The following is a 19,173-nucleotide window of genomic DNA, read 5'->3' on the forward strand; positions in this document are numbered from 1 at the left end:
AAGTTTTTTAATTTATGCAAACTATATACAATGCACAATTAAAAGACAGTAAAACTCAAATCCCATGAGTGATGTATTCAAACGTCACTTATGGGAATTGAGGGACAATAAAATCGTAATTATAAATTAGTTAAAAAGTTCAATAGGAATAGACATATGCTGTACATTCAATGTAGGTTTAAAACGTTTAATATAAATAGCCTCTGCAATCTTTCTAAAATATTCTTGATTTTTAAAATGACTACCAATAATTTTAAAATCTTCTAGCGAAACGGGTTTGTGTCCTTTTATTTGGGAGTGTTTGTTTAGGTGGGAATTATTGTCTTTCCCCGTGTGTTCATCCACTCTTCTGATTAGACGTCTTGCAGTTTTGCCAATGTAATGTAGTATTTTACGGTTCATTTACAGTTTTTACTCCAATGTAACATACAACATCATTTCTTTCTTACCATCATCGTTGATTCTCGGAAAATCATCCAATTTCCTCCGACCTCTAAACGCCACATGATACCTAATGGTGTGTTGGTACCACTAGTCGGCAAAACAAAATTCGGGTCACCATTTAGAGCAACTCGAAAACAATTATTATACCACCACCCATTGTTATATTGGGTGCCGCAAGCAATACCGAGTGGAGCATTATCAGAGGTTACAAATACCATTTGATTGTGGTACATGAACTGCTCAGCTCCTGATTGTTGGGGAAGAGCAGGAGTTAGCACAACTTCATAACCACCGATTGTCAATCGATATTTTGCATTTTCATCATCAATATAGAACGTGGTGAAGTATGCGTAATGATCATCACCATCAGGATCTTTCAAGACTACCAATAACTCCGTGTCTTCATTCTGTGTCAGTTGATGAAGAAAATCATTCCCTAAAAAAAACGATTTACCTAAAGTGGATTCATCCCGGCTGGCACACAACGTTGTTTCAACGTTAATCTAACGTTAAATGGACGCTGTGAACGTTAGATTAATGTTTTAAACAACGTTGTGTGCCAGTTGGAATTTTAGCGTGGGATTTCTTTCGCAAATCGAGAATCTACAATTTTCGCGTGGACAAAATTTACCTCTTTATCGCCCAATCTCTTCCATTTCCTTAGGGTTTTTTGCTAATTTTGGATTTTTAAATATTTCGCGAGGACTAATTTTCGCGCAAAAACGACTAAAATTCGCGAAAATCGCCATAATTAATCCACTAAGTATTTCACGCGAAAGTTAATCTACGTTGGCTGGCGAGCCCTCTTCATAAATTGAAAAAAGTTTCAACGAAAGTTTGATAATCAGAGGTTGAAGATTCTCCAAACGCTCTCAAATAATTCACCAATCGACGTAGAATTCCACATAGAAAAGCAAGCAAAAGATTTTTTCGATTACGTAAAGCTAAATTCCAAACAAAAATGATACATATACACACCCCTTTCTCAAAGACCCGATAGGATTTTTTTCAGCCAGTGGGGATAAAAACAACGGACTGATATTTCCATTTTCTTTATGGCTGGCGATTTCATTTCTTGTTTTCAAGTCAGAAAATTCAGTGGGAATGGGAAAAGAGAATTACATTTTGCAGTGAGGATTGGTTTATATGATTATTTTCAGTGGGGACAAAAATGGAAGGTAATTTTCCACCGGGGACGATATTTTGGCCAATTTTTCCAGTGGGTCTGTGAGAAGGGGGTGTATACAGTTTAATACATTGAAAAACAATATTCATAAAATGGTGTCAAAACTTAGCCTTCTTTGATCAGAAGAGTTAAAAAGTTCTAAAAAACAGCGAAGTCAAGGACTTAGGAAAGTATAAATTCAAGTTTTTCAATCAACTAAATCATTTTTAATAATCTTCACCATATCTTCATTTACGAAATTTTTGAAAAGGTTAAAAGTCTGCATATTTTTTTTGGGACGGACGCGATTTAAAAATCTGAATTTTATTTGAGTTTCTGAATAACTGGCTGAAAATCTAATCATACAGCAAAACATTGCATTACCTGCCCAAAATGGATATCTGAGATCACCAAAACCTGATTTGTAATCTGCCCATCTTTTCCCAAAGTTAATGTGCGATGGACCGTAATTACGTTGAAACAACGTCCAGCCACCGTCCATAAGATCCATGTTACAAACAATGTATCTGGATTGACCAGGTTGACCAATCACTCGAACTTCATATATACCTATAATATAAAAATGATTGCCTGAATCGCAGACCTCTATAAAGGAGCATGAGTCCTAGCCAAGAAATCTAAGCTAGTTTGATTCAGGATAAATCTGTGATGGTAAGTTTGTGACTGAATAACAGTATTCCAAGGCAAATTTAAAATCTGTAAACATGAAAAAATCTTTAAAGCGCCGAAAATGCTATATAGACATATAAGCCGGGTGTCCTAGCCTTGTGAATACGGGCTCAGTTTACTAGGCTATACGAGTCCGTTAGTTGATTCCTAAATCAGCCTAAATCAATTTTTCTAAGGCGGACTAGTAATTATTCAAGTTACATAGACATCGATTGAAGGAGAGGGAAAGCCGAAGACTATACCCCTTGGTTGGGAGTTACAATTCCGATCGCAGTTTTTGTTTTAAATACCTGAAGTGACCCTTGGACCTTGGACAGTCTTTGGCATTTTTTTTCTAATTAGTTTAGAGCCTTCAGATTTGGCGTATGATACCCAAATCCACGAAATCTTATTCCATAAAGTAGCTTATTATTTTACCTGTTTCACCACCGCCATTTTCTTGAACTTCTTTACAATTTTCTGCTTCAAGAAAAGTCCCTTTGAATGAATATTCAGAACTTTCATCTGTCTGGCATGGTACTTTCTCGAAGAAAAATCGATGAACCGGTTCTATTCCAAAGCGAGTTTTCGGCGAATACCGTGATATGAATTCTGGTCCTGGATAAACACCGCATTTAAAATTTCCAGCGGCAACTTCTTCAAAATTGAATAAAGAACATGCATATCTTTGACAATATCCGAAGCATTGTTGATATGTTCTCACATTTTCAACATCAATAATCTCTCCAGGAAAGATGACATTTCGCCCAACATTTTTGCGTAGGTAGAAATCATCTTTGCTGCAACTGTTCATTTGAAGGGCATTTGTTAGATTCAAAAATACAAAGAAATACAAAACAAAAATTTCACAATGATCCATTTCTGAAAATTACATTTTGAAAAAAATATATTTTCATGTTTTCAGCGGCAAGTAAAATATTGTTAATTTAGTTATGTTTCTAAATAATTATTTCTGCTATGGGAAAACTATGGTTCATAAATTATAGATTGGAATCCATATTGATTGCATCATAACATTTCTATATTTAAAATCAACTGAGTCACTAAGGGTCCAGTCCTTACTCATCAATTTTAATTTGTAACAAGCTTTTTCACATTGGATTGACACGTATGTGAAGCAAGATTGGTCAGAAAGAGCACAATAAAAAAGATTTTGCGCTTATATCAGCATAATATAACAAAAAAAGGCATACACTGGCCTGATATGAAATATGTATCTGATATGAAACGGGATCACTTATGTAAAAATAAACCCTTTAAGCAATGAATGGAAGAGATTTTGGAGGTTTGGGGTCAACTGTGAATAAATCAAAAGTGTGAAAAAAATTATAGAGAAGAAATAATTTCGAAATTAGTTCAATGATTAATATAAGATATCAATACGAATGAATTATTGAAATTTTGAACCAGTTTGTTAACAGAAAATTCCCCACAATAAATAGATACATTTACCGCAAATGTATAAAAAATATTTTCCAGACTAAATTTAGAACCATACGAATGTACCAGTTCTTTGCTCACATACAATCCCAGGGCGAACACCATCGACCTTTTTACTTGGATGCTATACATAATCCTCTGACTTTAAAACACCCCTTTCTCACAGACCCGGTAGGAATGACTGAAACTCGATGGGGATTGTATTCCCATATTCTTTTATGGCTGGGGATTTCAATGCTTTTGTTTCCAAGCCAGAAAATTTAGGTGGGGATGTAAAAAATAGCATTATATTTTTCAGTGATGATTTATTTGATTATTATCGGTGGGGACGAAAATTGGAGGAGAATTTCCCACCGGGGACGATATGTTGGCCAATTTTTCCAATGGGAGGAGTTCCCAGTAGGTCAGTGAGAAGGGGGTGTTTTAAATGTCACTTTTCTTATCATCTTGTTTGAAAGAAAACAAGAGCCACAAAGATGTTGTTAAATATTTCCTCCAATAGCTCAGAGCGTAGATCGTAGTCGCAGTCGCAGTCGAACCCCACAGATTATCCTAAAAAAGCCCCAACTTAGTAACATAGATTTAATAAAGCCTTTATATTAAGCAATATCTGATGCAAAATAAAATATAACCATGTTCCAGCTAAAAATTGTCGTTATTTCATAGACATATTCACAGATGATATAAATCGAAAAACTTTTTAAAAAATTGCATGCAAATGATAATCATTTTAACACAAAAATAAATATATTTTATTTAACTAATAGTCGAACGTGCGCAACGCACTGGGCTTTTTACTTCAGTGGCTTCAGATTATTCATAGGCCCAATTGTAGACCCCCAGATATTCACCCAAGGAACAAGTGTGCCAAATTTCAGCCAAATCCAACCATTTCTGAGGCCTGTAGGCTCTGCTCTAAAGTTTTAGCCTCGTTTTGGCTTAACCCTATTAGCCCCAGGAGTTGGGGGGGGGGGGTAGAATCTACCACGCTGGAGTTCTTTTGTGTATATCTCGGAGAAAGATTTTTTAAACGACTTGAAACTTTCATACTTTTAACAAAATTTGTTCAAAATTTTAGGGTCATAGCTTGTCCAGATCAGGTTTTATGACTTTATTGCGAAACATGACAAAAAACTTAGCTAAAATCGCTTAAAACTCAAAATTCTTAAGTGCTGATAACTTCTGAACTATTTATTCAATCATCTTCAAATTTTGACACGTGATAGGTATTGACAATATAAATTTTAAAAATTAAAAAAAGCTTTTTAAAAATGATGATGTCATCATGTATGACGTCATTAAATTTTGAAAATTTTACTCATCTTCAGCACAGATTTTAAGATAAAATTTCATGGGAAATGCAACACCGGCAATTATGTTAAAGGGCAGCCTTTTATCTTTCAGAATTTTTAAACAGAATCTAAATATCTTTATTGGTTCGATTGTAATAGACATTTTTGTAAACCATATATTTTGGCTTTTTTCCGACAGGTGGAAATTTTAGGATAACGTCATCGGTTTTTGAATGACGTCATCAAAATTTTTTTTATTCCAGGAAATTTGTGTCATGATGGAGAACATCTGTACCAAATTTCATGACCATAGCTTTCCTAGATCAAAAATAATCGAGGGTGGTAGATTCTACCCCTTAGCTTGGGGCTAAACTTGTCCCCAGGCCCCAAAAATCAAAATTTTTGAAAAATGAAAAAGGTGCTTTCAGATATTCACTCAAGGAACAAGTGTGCCAAATTTCAGCCAAATCCGTTGGCGACGCCGACGCCGACTACTATTTGTATAAAATATCTAAGATTTTCGTTTTTTTAAATACTCATTAGGCGAGACCAATTTGATTAGTTGTTTTACGGGCTAGACAGACCCTGAAATTCGAAAGATTGAAATAAAAATAAAATTGATTTTGGTAGTATATTTTTATTTTCATTGCTTTACGGACTGCTAAATTTTCAAAATTTTGGTAGTTTTTCCAAGGTTTTGAGAATTTTATGTTTCATTTTTCATTTTTTTTATGAATTTCCAAGCGTTTTATGTCTTTTTATTTTCTGAAACAAAAGTACTTGAAATTTAAAATGTCTCATGAGGTGTAAAAAACACAATTATCATTGTGAATATGTAATTTTATAGTAATGAAATTTGTTTGAAAACGAGGACAACAATAAATTTATGTATCTCGAGAAGAGTGTATTACATGTGGTTTAAAAGAACGACAAATTACGCATGCGTGTTACAATGCAGGATTCTATAGAGGAACAGGCTGTTGGTCCGAAAAGCAACAAATTAAATTGGCCTCACCTTATGTGCATGGGTGAAGTTTATTTCGGCTGTCGTTTTTAGTAAAGGAAAAAAGACGGTTGAAAAGAGATAACAATTTCCCTAGAGTTTTCAAAGAAATACCATTTTAACACTGAGACGTGTCAGACGCACAGATATCTGTAAAGCTCGAAGGGCTAGATAGGCAACTTTAAGCTTTCTTCAGCAAAAAAAAAGTGAATATCGGAAAAAATATTGTTGCTATTGTTTTCCAAAACCCGCGAAGCTTCTGATTGGTCGATCGCTGAAATTCTATTGTAATATCACGTGACTCTGGTAGGAAATCCTTCCAAAGATGAGCTTTACTTTTTGACCAAGGCCGCTTATCTAGCCCTTCGGGCTATACTATATCATTGGTCAGACGATTATGTTTAAGATCGACTCTAACACTTAAAGTAAGTTTGCGACCACTTTTACTAATAGAAAAATTTTCAAATTTGTAGGTACGCGCGTCTTCCTGCAACCGTTAAGGCGCGACGAAAGTATAATTTGGGGATACCTTCGGTTGGGAAATATTTTATCCCCAAAATTATTTGTATAGGAGTGGTTAGCCAATAAACAAATGCCAAAACTTAATACACTGGTTTCCCTTAACGGCAATCCGTTCTGCTCACAGCGTCCTTTCAATGAGTAAAAAATAAAAAGTTAAATGGTAATTTAAGAGGTTAAGTTTTAGTTTAACTTTTATTTTGTTACGAAGCCACGCCCTTTAGCGTATCTAGCTAGAGTGGCCTTGGTAGGCTGTCCGCCCATAGTATATTGCGCCCGTCACATTTCCTCCTTTCGGTAGAATCTATAGGTGGTTTAGAGCTATGACACTCGCTGGCGCCAGGAGTCGAGGTTGCGCATAGCAGTGCCCAGGTCGCTAAGATCAAGGCCTGTATCCCTGCTCACCACATCCGGAAAGGTAAGTTTTCTCGATCTCTGAGCCACACGTTTAGGTTTCCAAAGCAATAGGGAGGAAATAACCTCAGATGAGGCACGGAAACAATGACCAGCAAATTGAACGCGCTTGGCTTTAAGGAGGAGAGAGATTGGTTTCAAGGAACCGTATATGGTGCGTTTTGTTGGATGGTCACGCCAAGAGAGATTTTTAACCCTTCTCAGAAGTCTGGTATAGGTACCGTCTAGTTGCTTTTCAAACTTTTTGGTAACTGCCATAATGCAGCTAATTTGTCTTTTAGTTTTACGTTTGTTTTCATCGTTTCCTTTGTTCTTAGATTTATTATTTGATAGGACTTTCGTAGTGAAATATAAATGATTACTATATAATTTGTATTAGTCCCATGTGTATTGTTTATTATTATGTGTCTAGAGAGTTGTGTATTTTATTGTATAGTGTCGTATTGTGTGTATAGTTACGTGTTCGTCCCTTGTGGATCGTCTAGTTGTTGTATGAGTTGTTGTGATGTGTTATAAATCAACGTGTTGGAATTGTGAGTGTCAGTTGAAAGTATCTGTTGACGTGTACGTGTATGTTCAGCCACAGTGTTTTTAGTAAGTTTTTATTTCTTCTTTTATATGTTATATCTTTGACTTGTCTTTGTAATCTAACTGATGTATCTTTATATTTTGACTTGTACTGTATTTATATTTCGTTAGCTAAATGTGTTATTTTATTCATTTTTAGCCATTTTCTACCGTGAAGATGCGTTCAAGAAAACCTTTGGCTACGTGTTAATTTTTATGTCGTTCGCTACCTATTTTGACCCTATTTCGACCCGAACGGCAGCTACAGTAAAAACACTATGAACAAGCTCGTGCAATGATGGCAGTAAATCGTTTGATGGACTCAACCAATGGAATCTTCGTTACAGTTTTAAAAGTTGATGAAAGAACACTCGTATGGTTTGTCGAAATATGATTTCTATTTATTTAACTTGAAAACGATATGTCGCTTGAATTGGCCTACCAGTTTGGTACTCAGAGGATTAAATTTATCGAAGCAATTTCTCACTCCTGTCGAACTCTAGAATACATCTTCAAAAGTAATGATGATATTGAATTGGTCATTTGGATGTTTCGTGGTGAACGCGACGCACTATTAAAACTTTTGAATGATTTCCTAAAGTTTTACTCAGATTACGAATGTTTACTGTCAAACTGCCCAGATGAAGATGTATATGGTAAGAACTTAATTGAAAACGCCTACAAACTCTTAGATTCTGCTCCTGATCATTTGAAAGATCATTACTTTGTCAACCCAGTCTTGGAAGAAGTTCCATTGAGAAATGTGAGCGTAGTCTCACCCCCATCTGTGCAAGAAGTTGCACATATTTTTGACAAAGTTTTGAACGTCGAGAAATTGAGAAATGCGAGCATTGTCTCACCCCCGTCTGTGCAAGAAGTTGCACATCATTGCGACAAAGTTTCAACTGCTGCTATTGAAAAAAGGAAATTCAAGTTCGTTCGAATTAAGTACTCATATTTAGAACCCAACGATTCTACTGAACCATCCGAAGAATCAGCAGTTTATTTTGAGGAAAATCATAAAGGTTTCGTACAATCGATATTGCACTCCTTCAAACTGTTAAAGACTTGGTCAGAGGAATTAAGACGGCAAAACAATGAACTTGAATTGAATGACATGATGTCATCAAGATTGGTATATAATAGAATCTTTCTACGATTCTTTTGGATGTATTTTTCGTTTCTTGATTTTAATTTCATTGTGTTGCTTGTCGGTCTTATGTTATACCTTTTGATTGTTCTATACGTGATGTTAGGATTTTATTTTGGCGTGTCAAGAATTAGTATTCTTGACAGTTGGGAGTGTAACTGCCATAATGCAGCTAATTTGTCTTTTAGTTTTACGTTTGTTTTCATCGTTTCCTTTGTTCTTAGATTTATTATTTGATAGGACTTTCGTAGTGAAATATAAATGATTACTATATAATTTGTATTAGTCCCATGTGTATTGTTTATTATTATGTGTCTAGAGAGTTGTGTATTTTATTGTATAGTGTCGTATTGTGTGTATAGTTACGTGTTCGTCCCTTTTGGATCGTCTAGTTGTTGTATGAGTTGTTGTGATGTGTTATAAATCAACGTGTTGGAATTGTGAGTGTCAGTTGAAAGTATCTGTTGACGTGTACGTGTATGTTCAGCCACAGTGTTTTTAGTAAGTTTTTATTTCTTCTTTTATATGTTATATCTTTGACTTGTCTTTGTAATCTAACTGATGTATCTTTATATTTTGACTTGTACTGTATTTATATTTCGTTAGCTAAATGTGTTATTTTATTCATTTTTAGCCATTTTCTACCGTGAAGATGCGTTCAAGAAAACCTTTGGCTACGTGTTAATTTTTATGTCGTTCGCTACCTATTTTGACCCTATTTCGACCCGAACGGCAGCTACAGGCCAGGTTTCTGAACCATACCAGTGAATACCCCTTAAAACCACATACCCCTTAAAACCCACAATGTTGCATTTTTGGCTTTCATAACTACCAAATATAATTTTATGTGGTATGTTTCACTTTTTTACAACCTCTTATAAATGTTCTTTCATAAAATACCAAATTTTAAGGATTTTAAAGATGCTAAAGTATCTTAAAATTCGAAGTTATTCAAAATTTTATCAAAAATCCCTTCAAAAAATCAGGTTTTTTGGACCTAGAAATTACACAATTGAATTTAAGGTCATAAAACCTATACTTTTTAGATACCTATACTTATGGTAGGTATGAAAAAATCATTTTCATCTTCGTGAATAGACCCCAACGAAAATGACAGGCCCTTAAAATTCTAAATAAAATCTGAAAATCGACTTTCTCAAAACCTGGTCATGTTGCATACCAAAATGTCACAAATTTGATGGAGATTTAGAAAAACATTAGAACCATAGATCAAAAATGAAGCGAATGAAGGTTTTGGCCTTTCGTAGCCGTTTTTGACGAAAAAACCACACACAATTGCATTATGGGCATGAAATCCTGAAAAATGAAAATATTGTTGTGGGAAAGAATTTCTAGCAAGTCTTTGAACCATTGAATCACGAAGCAACACCAAATTTGTATCCATCAGCTTGAGTATCCCGTTAGCAAGGGTCGGACTTTGTGGTTTTTAGCCTTATTTTTGTAGGTTTTAAGGGGTATTTTTGATTTTAACACATATTTTTGAGATCATTTAGGTACTAATGGTATATTCATAACATTAGTAACTTTACAGTGAATCACTGTTCAAAATTTGAGGTCAAAAGAACTTTTTTGTAAAAAGTTATTCGAGAAAAACCATTTTGTAGGTTTTAAGGGGTAAATAGCTAAAACTGCACTTTTTCACTTCCTCGTGAAAAACTGAAAACTGTTTTCTACAAAACATCACTGCTAGGGAAGACAATCATAGACAACGTACTTTCAACACAAAAAGTTTCAGCCTTACACTCCAACTAAACAATGAGATAGAGGGTACCACTTTTTATTGTGGGTTTTAAGGGGTATCCACTGGTACATAAGAATTGGCTCAATAGTTGACTTGAAAATTTTAACTTTGAGACTAGAGTCGATGAAGGAAGATGACCAAATACTATGCAGCTTATTGCATACACTCCAAGCTAAACCTTTGCGAATGTTAAAGTCTTTTTCAGAAGAAGAGATGTAAGAACCAAGATATTTGTAGTCTTCTACCTTTCGTAGGTTTGTACCAGATATTGTTTTAATATTGTCTGATAATTCGTTAACATTAAGAGTCAAATATTCGGTTTTGGACTCATTGAGGTATAGGCCTGTACAGTTTGCAGCAGATTCAAGAGCAATTAGAAGATTTTGTGCATCTTCTAGGGTAGAGCTGATAAGTGCTATGTCGTCAGCAAAGTCTGTATCTGTTAAATGAACGGCAGGATTACGTGGACAAAGCCTACGTTGAAGAAGAACACCGCAGCTAGATATTTTATCAACAGAAACGCGCATAAGGTAATCGACAACTAGAATAAAGAGAAATGGTGCAAGGGTATCACCCTGGAGAATACCAGCTAAAATAGAAAAAGTTGAAGTCTCACCATCAGGTGTTTGTACTGAAGATTTTGTATTAGTGTACAGAAGTTTTATGGCATCAATGATCTTTTGAGGGGTGCCGTAAAGAGAGAGAATATCAAGCATTAAGTCGCGATCAACCGAATCAAAGGCTTTCTTGAAATCAACAAAAATCAAAATTGCTTCAAGATTGAAGTTTCTAGCTTCCTCTAAGATTCGTCGAAGAGCAAGAACTTTGCTTAAAGTAGAACGACCACTTCGAAAACCGTTTTTACGAAGAATGGGTTGAACATGAAGCCGTATTCTATTTAGAAGAAACTTATTATAGATTTTTGCTGCGATTGGGAGAAGAGAGATACCACGATAGTTTGTGGCAAGACTAAGGTCTCCCTCTTTTGGTACTGGAACGATGGTCGATTTTAACCAGTGTGTTGTACAAACTTTGTCTTCAAACGCGAGGTTGCAAAGCTTTAAAAGGATATCATGAAAATTTCTGTCCTTCCAGATAATAGGCGGTATGTTATCTGGACCGAGGGCCTTGCATGATTTTGTTGTGGAAAGGACCTTTGTCAACTCTTCCATGGAAAAAGAAAAATTAGATATATCTAGAGGGGGAGAAATTTGCTCTCGTGGGAGAAAGTTATTTGTTGCTAACACCGTTTTTTTACCTAAAAGATTTTTGAAATGCTGTAACCAATTATCTGAGCGTTTTTTATCCGAGCCACCTTTCAGCTGGATGGACGGTTTTGAGTTCTTGCCACTTAGTTTTTGTACTACTTTCCAAGCATCGCGATGAAAATTATTGGAAAATTGCTCAGACATGTCCTTCAGCTGAGTATCAATAAAAGAAACTTGAGCCTCTAGGTAGGCCTCGTCAAAATTTCGAAAGAGGGGTTTAGAGCTTTCTGCGTCTCTAAGAGCCTGGAAATCGTGGGGAGGGGTCAACAAGAGTTTGTATTAAAATTTGGCCTGATTTAAGGGCATCTCTGAATCAGGGTGGAATCTATCACAAATGGGCTTTTGAGCTGATAAAAAAGAACGATACTTATTTTCTGTTTTCTGAAATAGCTTAATCGATGGAAGTTTTTTAATGTGACAAATGGGATTTGGGTTTAACTAAGGGGTAATGCAATAAAAATTGCAAGTCTTACGTGGGTTTTTCGTTTTCTTTACTCGATTTAGTTGAACTTGATGGATCATCTGTAACCGCTTTATCTGTAAAGGGAAATTGATTGAATTAATTTTAGACTATTAATTATGACCCATTTTTCGCCCTACCTATTTTAATTGTGAATTAGAGTGGGAACTGTATCTAATTAATTCCTTTGGGGCTAAAATATTAAAATTTAGACACGGTTTCGTGACACCTTAGATCCATTTTGTGCGTGTAGAACAAATTCCATCCGAAAACTCTCAACACTTTCTTTTGCACTGCTCTATTTACTCTCAGGCAAGACATCTTTTGTTCAACAAACTTCTGAACCAAGACATAAATATTCATCCACTAAGCGCTCCTAAACTCTTCAACCTTTTGTTGTACGGTGATCCAGAATCAGAGCGGTTAATAAATGTGGTTTAAATAGGGAATTTCCCAACAAAAAAGGAATTTCTCTTCATTCGACTCCCTGAGGTAATAAAAAAAGACATATAGAGCTTTGAAAATGGGTAATCAGATCAAAACAAATCCGGAAAAGTGTTTTTAATGATGATAAAACAATAGAAATACAGTCAAGCTAAGAATGTTACCGGTACACCATTTAACCGGGAATAAAATACTGAAAAACGCGCGCAAAATTATGAGATGATTGCCCAACTTCCTTATGTGTGAAGCTATGAATGCCATCCTCGGAAGCTTTAGGCTTCCTGCTGTGGCAATTAGTAATTTCTGAAATCTGAGGTATAGGGTTATTGTTAATTTGTTAAAGGCCTTCATACACTTATCAATAATAAATCAAAATTCAAAAACTACTACTATAAATAGATCATAAATGTTATTGAGCTAAATATTGCTGAATGTAAGATAAAAAATTCAATTTAAATGATGTTCAAATTTATGAAAGTGCTATTGTTCAATTATTGAGTGAAAGTTGATTTAAATTGAAATTGAAATCCCTTTTAAAAGATATTTTTTGTTTTGAATCGAGTTACCCAGTTACCCATAGCAATTTATTCAAAATTGATTGACGTAAGATTTTTGTCTGAATCGGTTAAAATGTCATTTTGATTAAAAAAAAATTAAAAACCTTAAGTTCTATTGATGCAAAACATTCAATGTATATCCTTCTTGAGCGATGAGTTGTTTGTAGAATTAACAAAATATTCAAATGATAAGAAAAGATGGATGGTTTTTGATTCCTAAATAGATAGAATCGATATTTTAACATCTAGACAGTTTTTCTACCATTTCCACGGGTTACAAGGCCAGCTATCCATAAACTGAACGCAACATAGGAAGGAGTGTGGGGATTACAACCGGGAACCCCTCGTTTCAGGCGCCGACTCCTGTAGGTCACCTAGCCACCATTCCTTAAAATTGAAATATAATTATGCATTTGGCAGTTTTTTCGGTCCAAATCATTTTGGTCTATGCACAATGGTACGAAAAAAACCTAATCAACCAACCAAAAACAACAAGTATTGATACAAAGGATGCTTCAAAACCTGTCCCAGCAAGATCACCTATCGAATGTGTTTTGAAATGCAAGAGAAATCTCCAAAAAGGTTATTTCATTGAAAGGAAACAACTATGCCTTTGCTTTCAAAGTAAAGAACAAGAATTACTTTTGGATGACGAAAATGAAAATTTAGATGGAGCTTCGTTCCAGGAGCACAGTGAGCACATGGTAAGCGAATTTTTTTATAGGAACAACTTTTAAGAACAATGAGACTAAAAATGCCAAAAATAACAACAATAGATTGTATCGGATTTCTTTATTTTTCTAAAAAAGCGTTGTCTGGTGGGATTGTTTCGGGAGTATTACAAATAGAATTCCCTCGAGTAATTCCTAAAAGATATTTCTATTGTAATACTCCCAAAACAATCCCACAAAGCATCGTTTTTTTAGAAAAATGAAAAACTCCGAAAAGATCTATTGTCAACGAACCCTTAGAGAAACCAAACCTTACCGTCCTAATACCCAGCATCTATTTTTTACCCCCTCCCCCCAGGCCCAGTGTGGAAACAATGCAAAGTCCATGACGAATTGTTATTTGTTAAAACTGAGGTCTACATCAAAAAGAGTTCCGCTTTGGCAGGCGAAATGTCAGGGGAGTGGGGTCTGGGTGGCGGTGTTAGTCTCCCAAATGGGTCCAGGGCTGAGCATTGGATGGGGTTCAGCGGGTAAACGCCCCGAAAGCCCTGGGATATTGGATCTTCTCACACCTAAAAGTTGCTCAAAATTTGCTATATTGTATAGTTTTATAATTAATAAGGCTAGAAAAACAGCTTGTATTGCTGGTACATATAAGTTTGATGCGCTTAAACCTGGTGTAATAAAATCGGGCGTTACAATGGCAGCTCTCCTCTCGTCTCGGAAAGCTTTGACTTACGCCAATATCTTACTTTATATATGCTCCTTACGCTAATACGCCAAATGCTATTACTGCCGGCGTACTGTGCAACATTTCCAGGCTGGCCTCTGGCTTTATAGAGGCTGGAAATTCGTACTCTTAGTCCCTTTCTTTTAATTTTCTTTCTTTAGCAATGTGGAAGTGAAATGAGGAACTGCAAAGACGTCAAAGAGATTTGTCCACATTGCAAATCAGGAATTTATGAAATGGAAATTCTTGGTGAAAAAACGAAAGCCTTTTGTGACTTGACTACAGACGGCGGTAAAATATTTTTGATTTAATTTTTCGTCCAACGAATGTGCCAGCCCATAGTGCTTAGTTCACTAATTTAAGCTATCCAAACAAAATTTCTATTTTTTTTGAAGGCAACAAAACATATAAAAGAACGTCAAAACACGAGATATTATTATAGAAAGATCAAAAGAAATGTCCAATGACAAAAAAGTTAAAAGAAATTTTAAAGAAATTTTTCCATAAATCTTTTAATCAAACATTTTTATAGGCGGCTGGCTGCAAATAACGAATATCAAATTCGACGACGCAAGTAAAGTCAACTCAATATATACGAATCACATAGCTCAGCCATCGTCTATCGCTGACCTCCAAAATGCACCAAACTCGCAATTCATGTTGGACCCACTCGCCTTACAAAGCCTTTTCAATGACGAAGGTTACAGCGAGCTAAGAATCAAATGCTATAAATCATGGCACGGCAGAACCCTTGACGTCGTTCTATACGGTGAAAAGATACACAAATATGTAAATAGCGAAGCGTTCACCGTCGGAGGATGCGACGCAGTTCGGTTTTTACCAGGTGATAACTCATCAATGTTCCTGTCCCCTTGTGCTGATTACAGAATCGGAACAGGTGATTATTTGTTTTATCAATTCCCCCTTTGGATATGGGGAAACGGTCACGTGACTATTTTAAAATCTACCGCTCGGTATGAATGCGATGACGTTAGCAGTGAGATTAACCATGACATTCAACAAAGATATCTTGGTTATTGGTATTTTTATATAAGATAAAAATTAGTCTCTTTTGAAAGACATTATTCTTTAAGGAACACAAAACACATCTATGAACCCCATACACATAGTGCATCTATGAACCCCATACACCAAGTGCATCTATGAACCCCATACACATAGTGCATCTATGAACCCCATACACCAAGTGCATCTATGAACCCCATACACCAAGTGCATCTATGAACCCCATACATCAAGTGCATCTATGAACCCCATACACCAAATGCATCTATGAACCCCATACACCAAGTGCATCTATGAACCCCGTACACCAAATGCATCTATCAATACCATACACCAAGTGCATCTATGAACCCCATACACCAAATGCATCTATGAACCCCATACACCAAGTGCATCTATGAACCCCGTACACCAAATGCATCTATCAATACCATACACCAAGTGCATCTATGAACCCCATACACCAAATGCATCTATGAACCCCATACACCAAATGCATCTATGAACCCCATACACCAAATGCATCTATCAATACCATACACCAAGTGCATCTATGAACCCCATACACCGAGTGCATCTATAAATCCCATACACCGAGTGCATCTATAAACCCCATACACCGAGTACATCTATAAACCCCATACACCGAGTGCATCTATAAACCCAATACACCGAGTGCATCTATAAACCCAATACACCGAGTGCATCTATAAACCCCATACACCAAGTGCATCTCTCAACCCCATACACCGAAAGCATCTATCAACCCCATGAACCAAGTGCATTTATGAACCCTATACACCAAGTGCATCTATGAACCCATACACCAAGTGCATCTATCAACCCATACACCAAGTGTATCTATAAACCCCGTAAACCAAGTGCATCTATGAACCCCATACACCAAGTGCATCTATGAACCCCATAAACCAAGTGCATCTATCAACCCCATTCCCAAGTGCATCTATGAACCCCATCAACCAAGTGCATCTATGAACCCCATAAACCAAGTGCATCTATGAACCCCATACACCAAGTGCATCTATGAACCCCATACACCAAGTGCATCTATGAACCCCATACCCCCTATAACCAAGTGCATCTATGAACCCCATACACCAAGTGCATCTCTCAACCCCATACACCGAAAGCATCTATCAACCCCATGAACCAAGTGCATTTATGAACCCTATACACCAAGTGCATCTATGAACCCATACACCAAGTGCATCTATCAACCCATACACCAAGTGTATCTATAAACCCCGTAAACCAAGTGATCAACCCCAACCCAAGTGCATCTATCAACCCCATACACCAAGTGCATCTATGAACCCCATACACCAAGTGCATCTATGAACCCCATAAACCAAGTGCATCTATGAACCCCATACACCAAGTGCATCTATGAACCCCATACACCAAGTGCATCTATAAACTCCATAAACCAAGTGCATCTATGAACCCCATACACCAAGAGCATCTCTCAACCCCATACACCAAGAGCATCTCTCAACCCCATACACCGAAAGCATCTATCAACCCCATGAACCAAGTGCATTTATGAACCCTATACACCAAGTGCATCTATTAACGCCAAGTGCATTTTAAAAGGGTTTGGGTTCGAGTAAACATTGGTTGAATGACGTCATATACCTGAAGTCGCTGCATTGACTGATCGCATTGTGATGCCATCTAACCTCGTGTAAAGTCGAACTTCAACACCATTTAGCGAAAGGGTGTATCTATCTGATTATGCGTTTGTATGTTTTTTTGATATATTTGAGGATTTACTTTTGACTTTTTCCCCATTTTGTATGTATTTTGATGAACTTGTGTAAATAAGTGTACGTAGGTGTGTTTATCAAAAAAAAAAATTGCAATTTATTGTTTCTCCACTATTACTTTTCTTCAATCACCTTCATTTGGATTAGGTTTTTATTTCACATACCAATGTTTAAGTTTTTGCTAAATTTCATTCATGATTCTTCTTTTTTTTTAAAAATTTTACATTGGCACAAACCAATCCAGCCTTTCATATAATATTCCAAAAATGGTATGTTAGAAAAGTTGGACCGATTTTCCCTAGCCCTTTTAAGAACACGAGGCTTCAATGAGCTTCTTAAGAAATGGCACGACAATAATCACAAAGTGGTGAAATGAGGTTGCAACGAGGTGAAGAAAATAGACTAAAACTTTTTTGAACACTTTCGACGTTAAACAAGCACGTTAAATACATTTTAATATTTGTGATTTCGGTTCCCCTTCAATGGGAAGTGTCATGAATAACCTCTTGTTTAACAACAAGACGACATTTCGTCTCGTTTTTGCTCAGCGTCACCGGAAAGTTTGCAGTCTCAAACCTTTTTTTGAAAAGGGTTAATTGTAAAAGGGTTAATTGTAGACTATGCTAAAGTCTAAGACGAATTCGAATAATAAAGAATAACCTCAAACACGCAAATTAGCAGTCGAATAGAAATTTTGTCTGTGCGGGCAAAAAATAGTCGGAGGGGCTCAATGTACAGTCTCTATTTTCCGCCACGCAACATAATAACTTTTATAATATACAACTATGCTATATCGTAATATCATAATAATATATTACATGATGCTATCGCATCGTCTAGGTTAAATAATAACATAGTCAGTTGTCCCAGGGGGGGGGGGGGTTATAGGGTTGGCGAATGAGGGGTATGTGCGGACGGGACCTCCGAAAACCGACCCTTGGAGAGACTGATTTTTGCTGAAAAGGTGACCCTTAGAGAGACTTTCTGAATTTTTTTTTTCGATTTTTGAAAAAAGTCATACCCTTAGAGAGACTTTATTACAATTTTTTCTCTGGAAATCAAAAAATTTCCTAAACATCCTGAATTTTCCAACCCTTAGAGAGACTAATTTAAAACTTTCTGATTTTTCCGACCCTTAGAGAGACTTTAAAAGGTGAAAAAACCGACCGTTACCGTCCGCACATACCCATCATCCATTTTTGCCTAAGTACCCCCCCCCCGGTCAGTTGTCCAAACAAGATTTTCGTCTTAAACAGAAAGTGGATTTTACACAGCAAATTAGCACATAGGCTGCGTTTAGACCAACTGGCATTTGTAATTTGGCATTTGCTCATGAGGGATTCGATTTTAATAGCTTTCCCATTGTATTTTTTGTCATGGCATTTAAGGAATCGTCTTTTTAGAGTCATTACTGAAAAGTTGATTCCCTCAAGTTCAACTTTGACAGATCAAACAATGAAAAGCATGGAATTTCTCAAAAACTGCAGTCATTGAGACTGAAACTTTTTGCCGTAGGGCTAGGCTATGGCAAATCTTGCAATTTTTACAATCTATAGAAAGAACTGAATAAAAAACGTGCAAATACTTTAAAAAATCAAAAATGTCATTTTTTCTCTTTGTTTTTGTTCCTTTGTTTGATTTGAAATGCCAGAAAAGGGGATTCCTTTGCTCAAAATGGCATTTCAAATGCCAACGAAATGCCAACACGCTGGCATCATTAGGCATTTGATAAACCGAACAATTGTGCGGAAAAATAGAATTCAAAAGAATACTGCAAGCAATTA

General features: G+C 36.1%; 2 protein-coding genes across 2 annotated transcripts; one reads left to right on the forward strand and one right to left on the reverse strand.

Moving 5' to 3' along the window:
• Window positions 1-204: 204 nt before the first annotated feature.
• LOC136800150 (ficolin-1-like) lies at window positions 205-3,299 on the reverse strand. The gene is made up of 3 exons (XM_067056762.1): window positions 2,717-3,299; window positions 1,994-2,179; window positions 205-880 (listed from the first exon to the last, which is right to left on the reverse strand). The coding sequence occupies exons 1-3, from the start codon at window positions 3,156-3,158 to the stop codon at window positions 435-437; spliced, it is 1,074 nt and encodes a 357-aa protein (XP_066912863.1). The 5' UTR covers window positions 3,159-3,299; the 3' UTR covers window positions 205-434.
• Window positions 3,300-13,582: 10,283 nt separating this feature from the next.
• On the forward strand, window positions 13,583-15,824 carry LOC136800092 (uncharacterized). Its single transcript, XM_067056702.1, has 3 exons — window positions 13,583-13,879; window positions 14,738-14,867; window positions 15,109-15,824. Exons 1-3 carry the CDS (start codon window positions 13,583-13,585, stop codon window positions 15,633-15,635), a joined length of 954 nt encoding a protein of 317 aa, XP_066912803.1. The 3' UTR covers window positions 15,636-15,824.
• The last annotated feature ends 3,349 nt before the right edge of the window (window positions 15,825-19,173 follow it).

The sequence above is a fragment of the Clytia hemisphaerica genome, unplaced genomic scaffold, assembly GCF_902728285.1.
Source record: "Clytia hemisphaerica strain Z4C2 unplaced genomic scaffold, Clytia hemisphaerica genome assembly, whole genome shotgun sequence".
Classification (NCBI taxonomy): domain Eukaryota; kingdom Metazoa; phylum Cnidaria; class Hydrozoa; order Leptothecata; family Clytiidae; genus Clytia; species Clytia hemisphaerica.

Coding starts and splice junctions, on each gene's coding strand:
- LOC136800150 (XM_067056762.1), bottom strand. CDS start 3,158: ATGGATCATTGTGAAATTTTTGTTTTGTATTTCTTTGTATTTTTGAAT. Junction 2,180..2,716: donor AAATGGCGGTGGTGAAACAG/GTAAAATAATAA, acceptor TTTATATTATAG/GTATATATGAAGTTCGAGTG. Junction 881..1,993: donor CAGATATCCATTTTGGGCAG/GTAATGCAATGT, acceptor CGTTTTTTTTAG/GGAATGATTTTCTTCATCAA.
- LOC136800092 (XM_067056702.1), top strand. CDS start 13,583: ATGCATTTGGCAGTTTTTTCGGTCCAAATCATTTTGGTCTATGCACAA. Junction 13,880..14,737: donor AGGAGCACAGTGAGCACATG/GTAAGCGAATTT, acceptor TTCTTTCTTTAG/CAATGTGGAAGTGAAATGAG. Junction 14,868..15,108: donor TGACTTGACTACAGACGGCG/GTAAAATATTTT, acceptor ACATTTTTATAG/GCGGCTGGCTGCAAATAACG.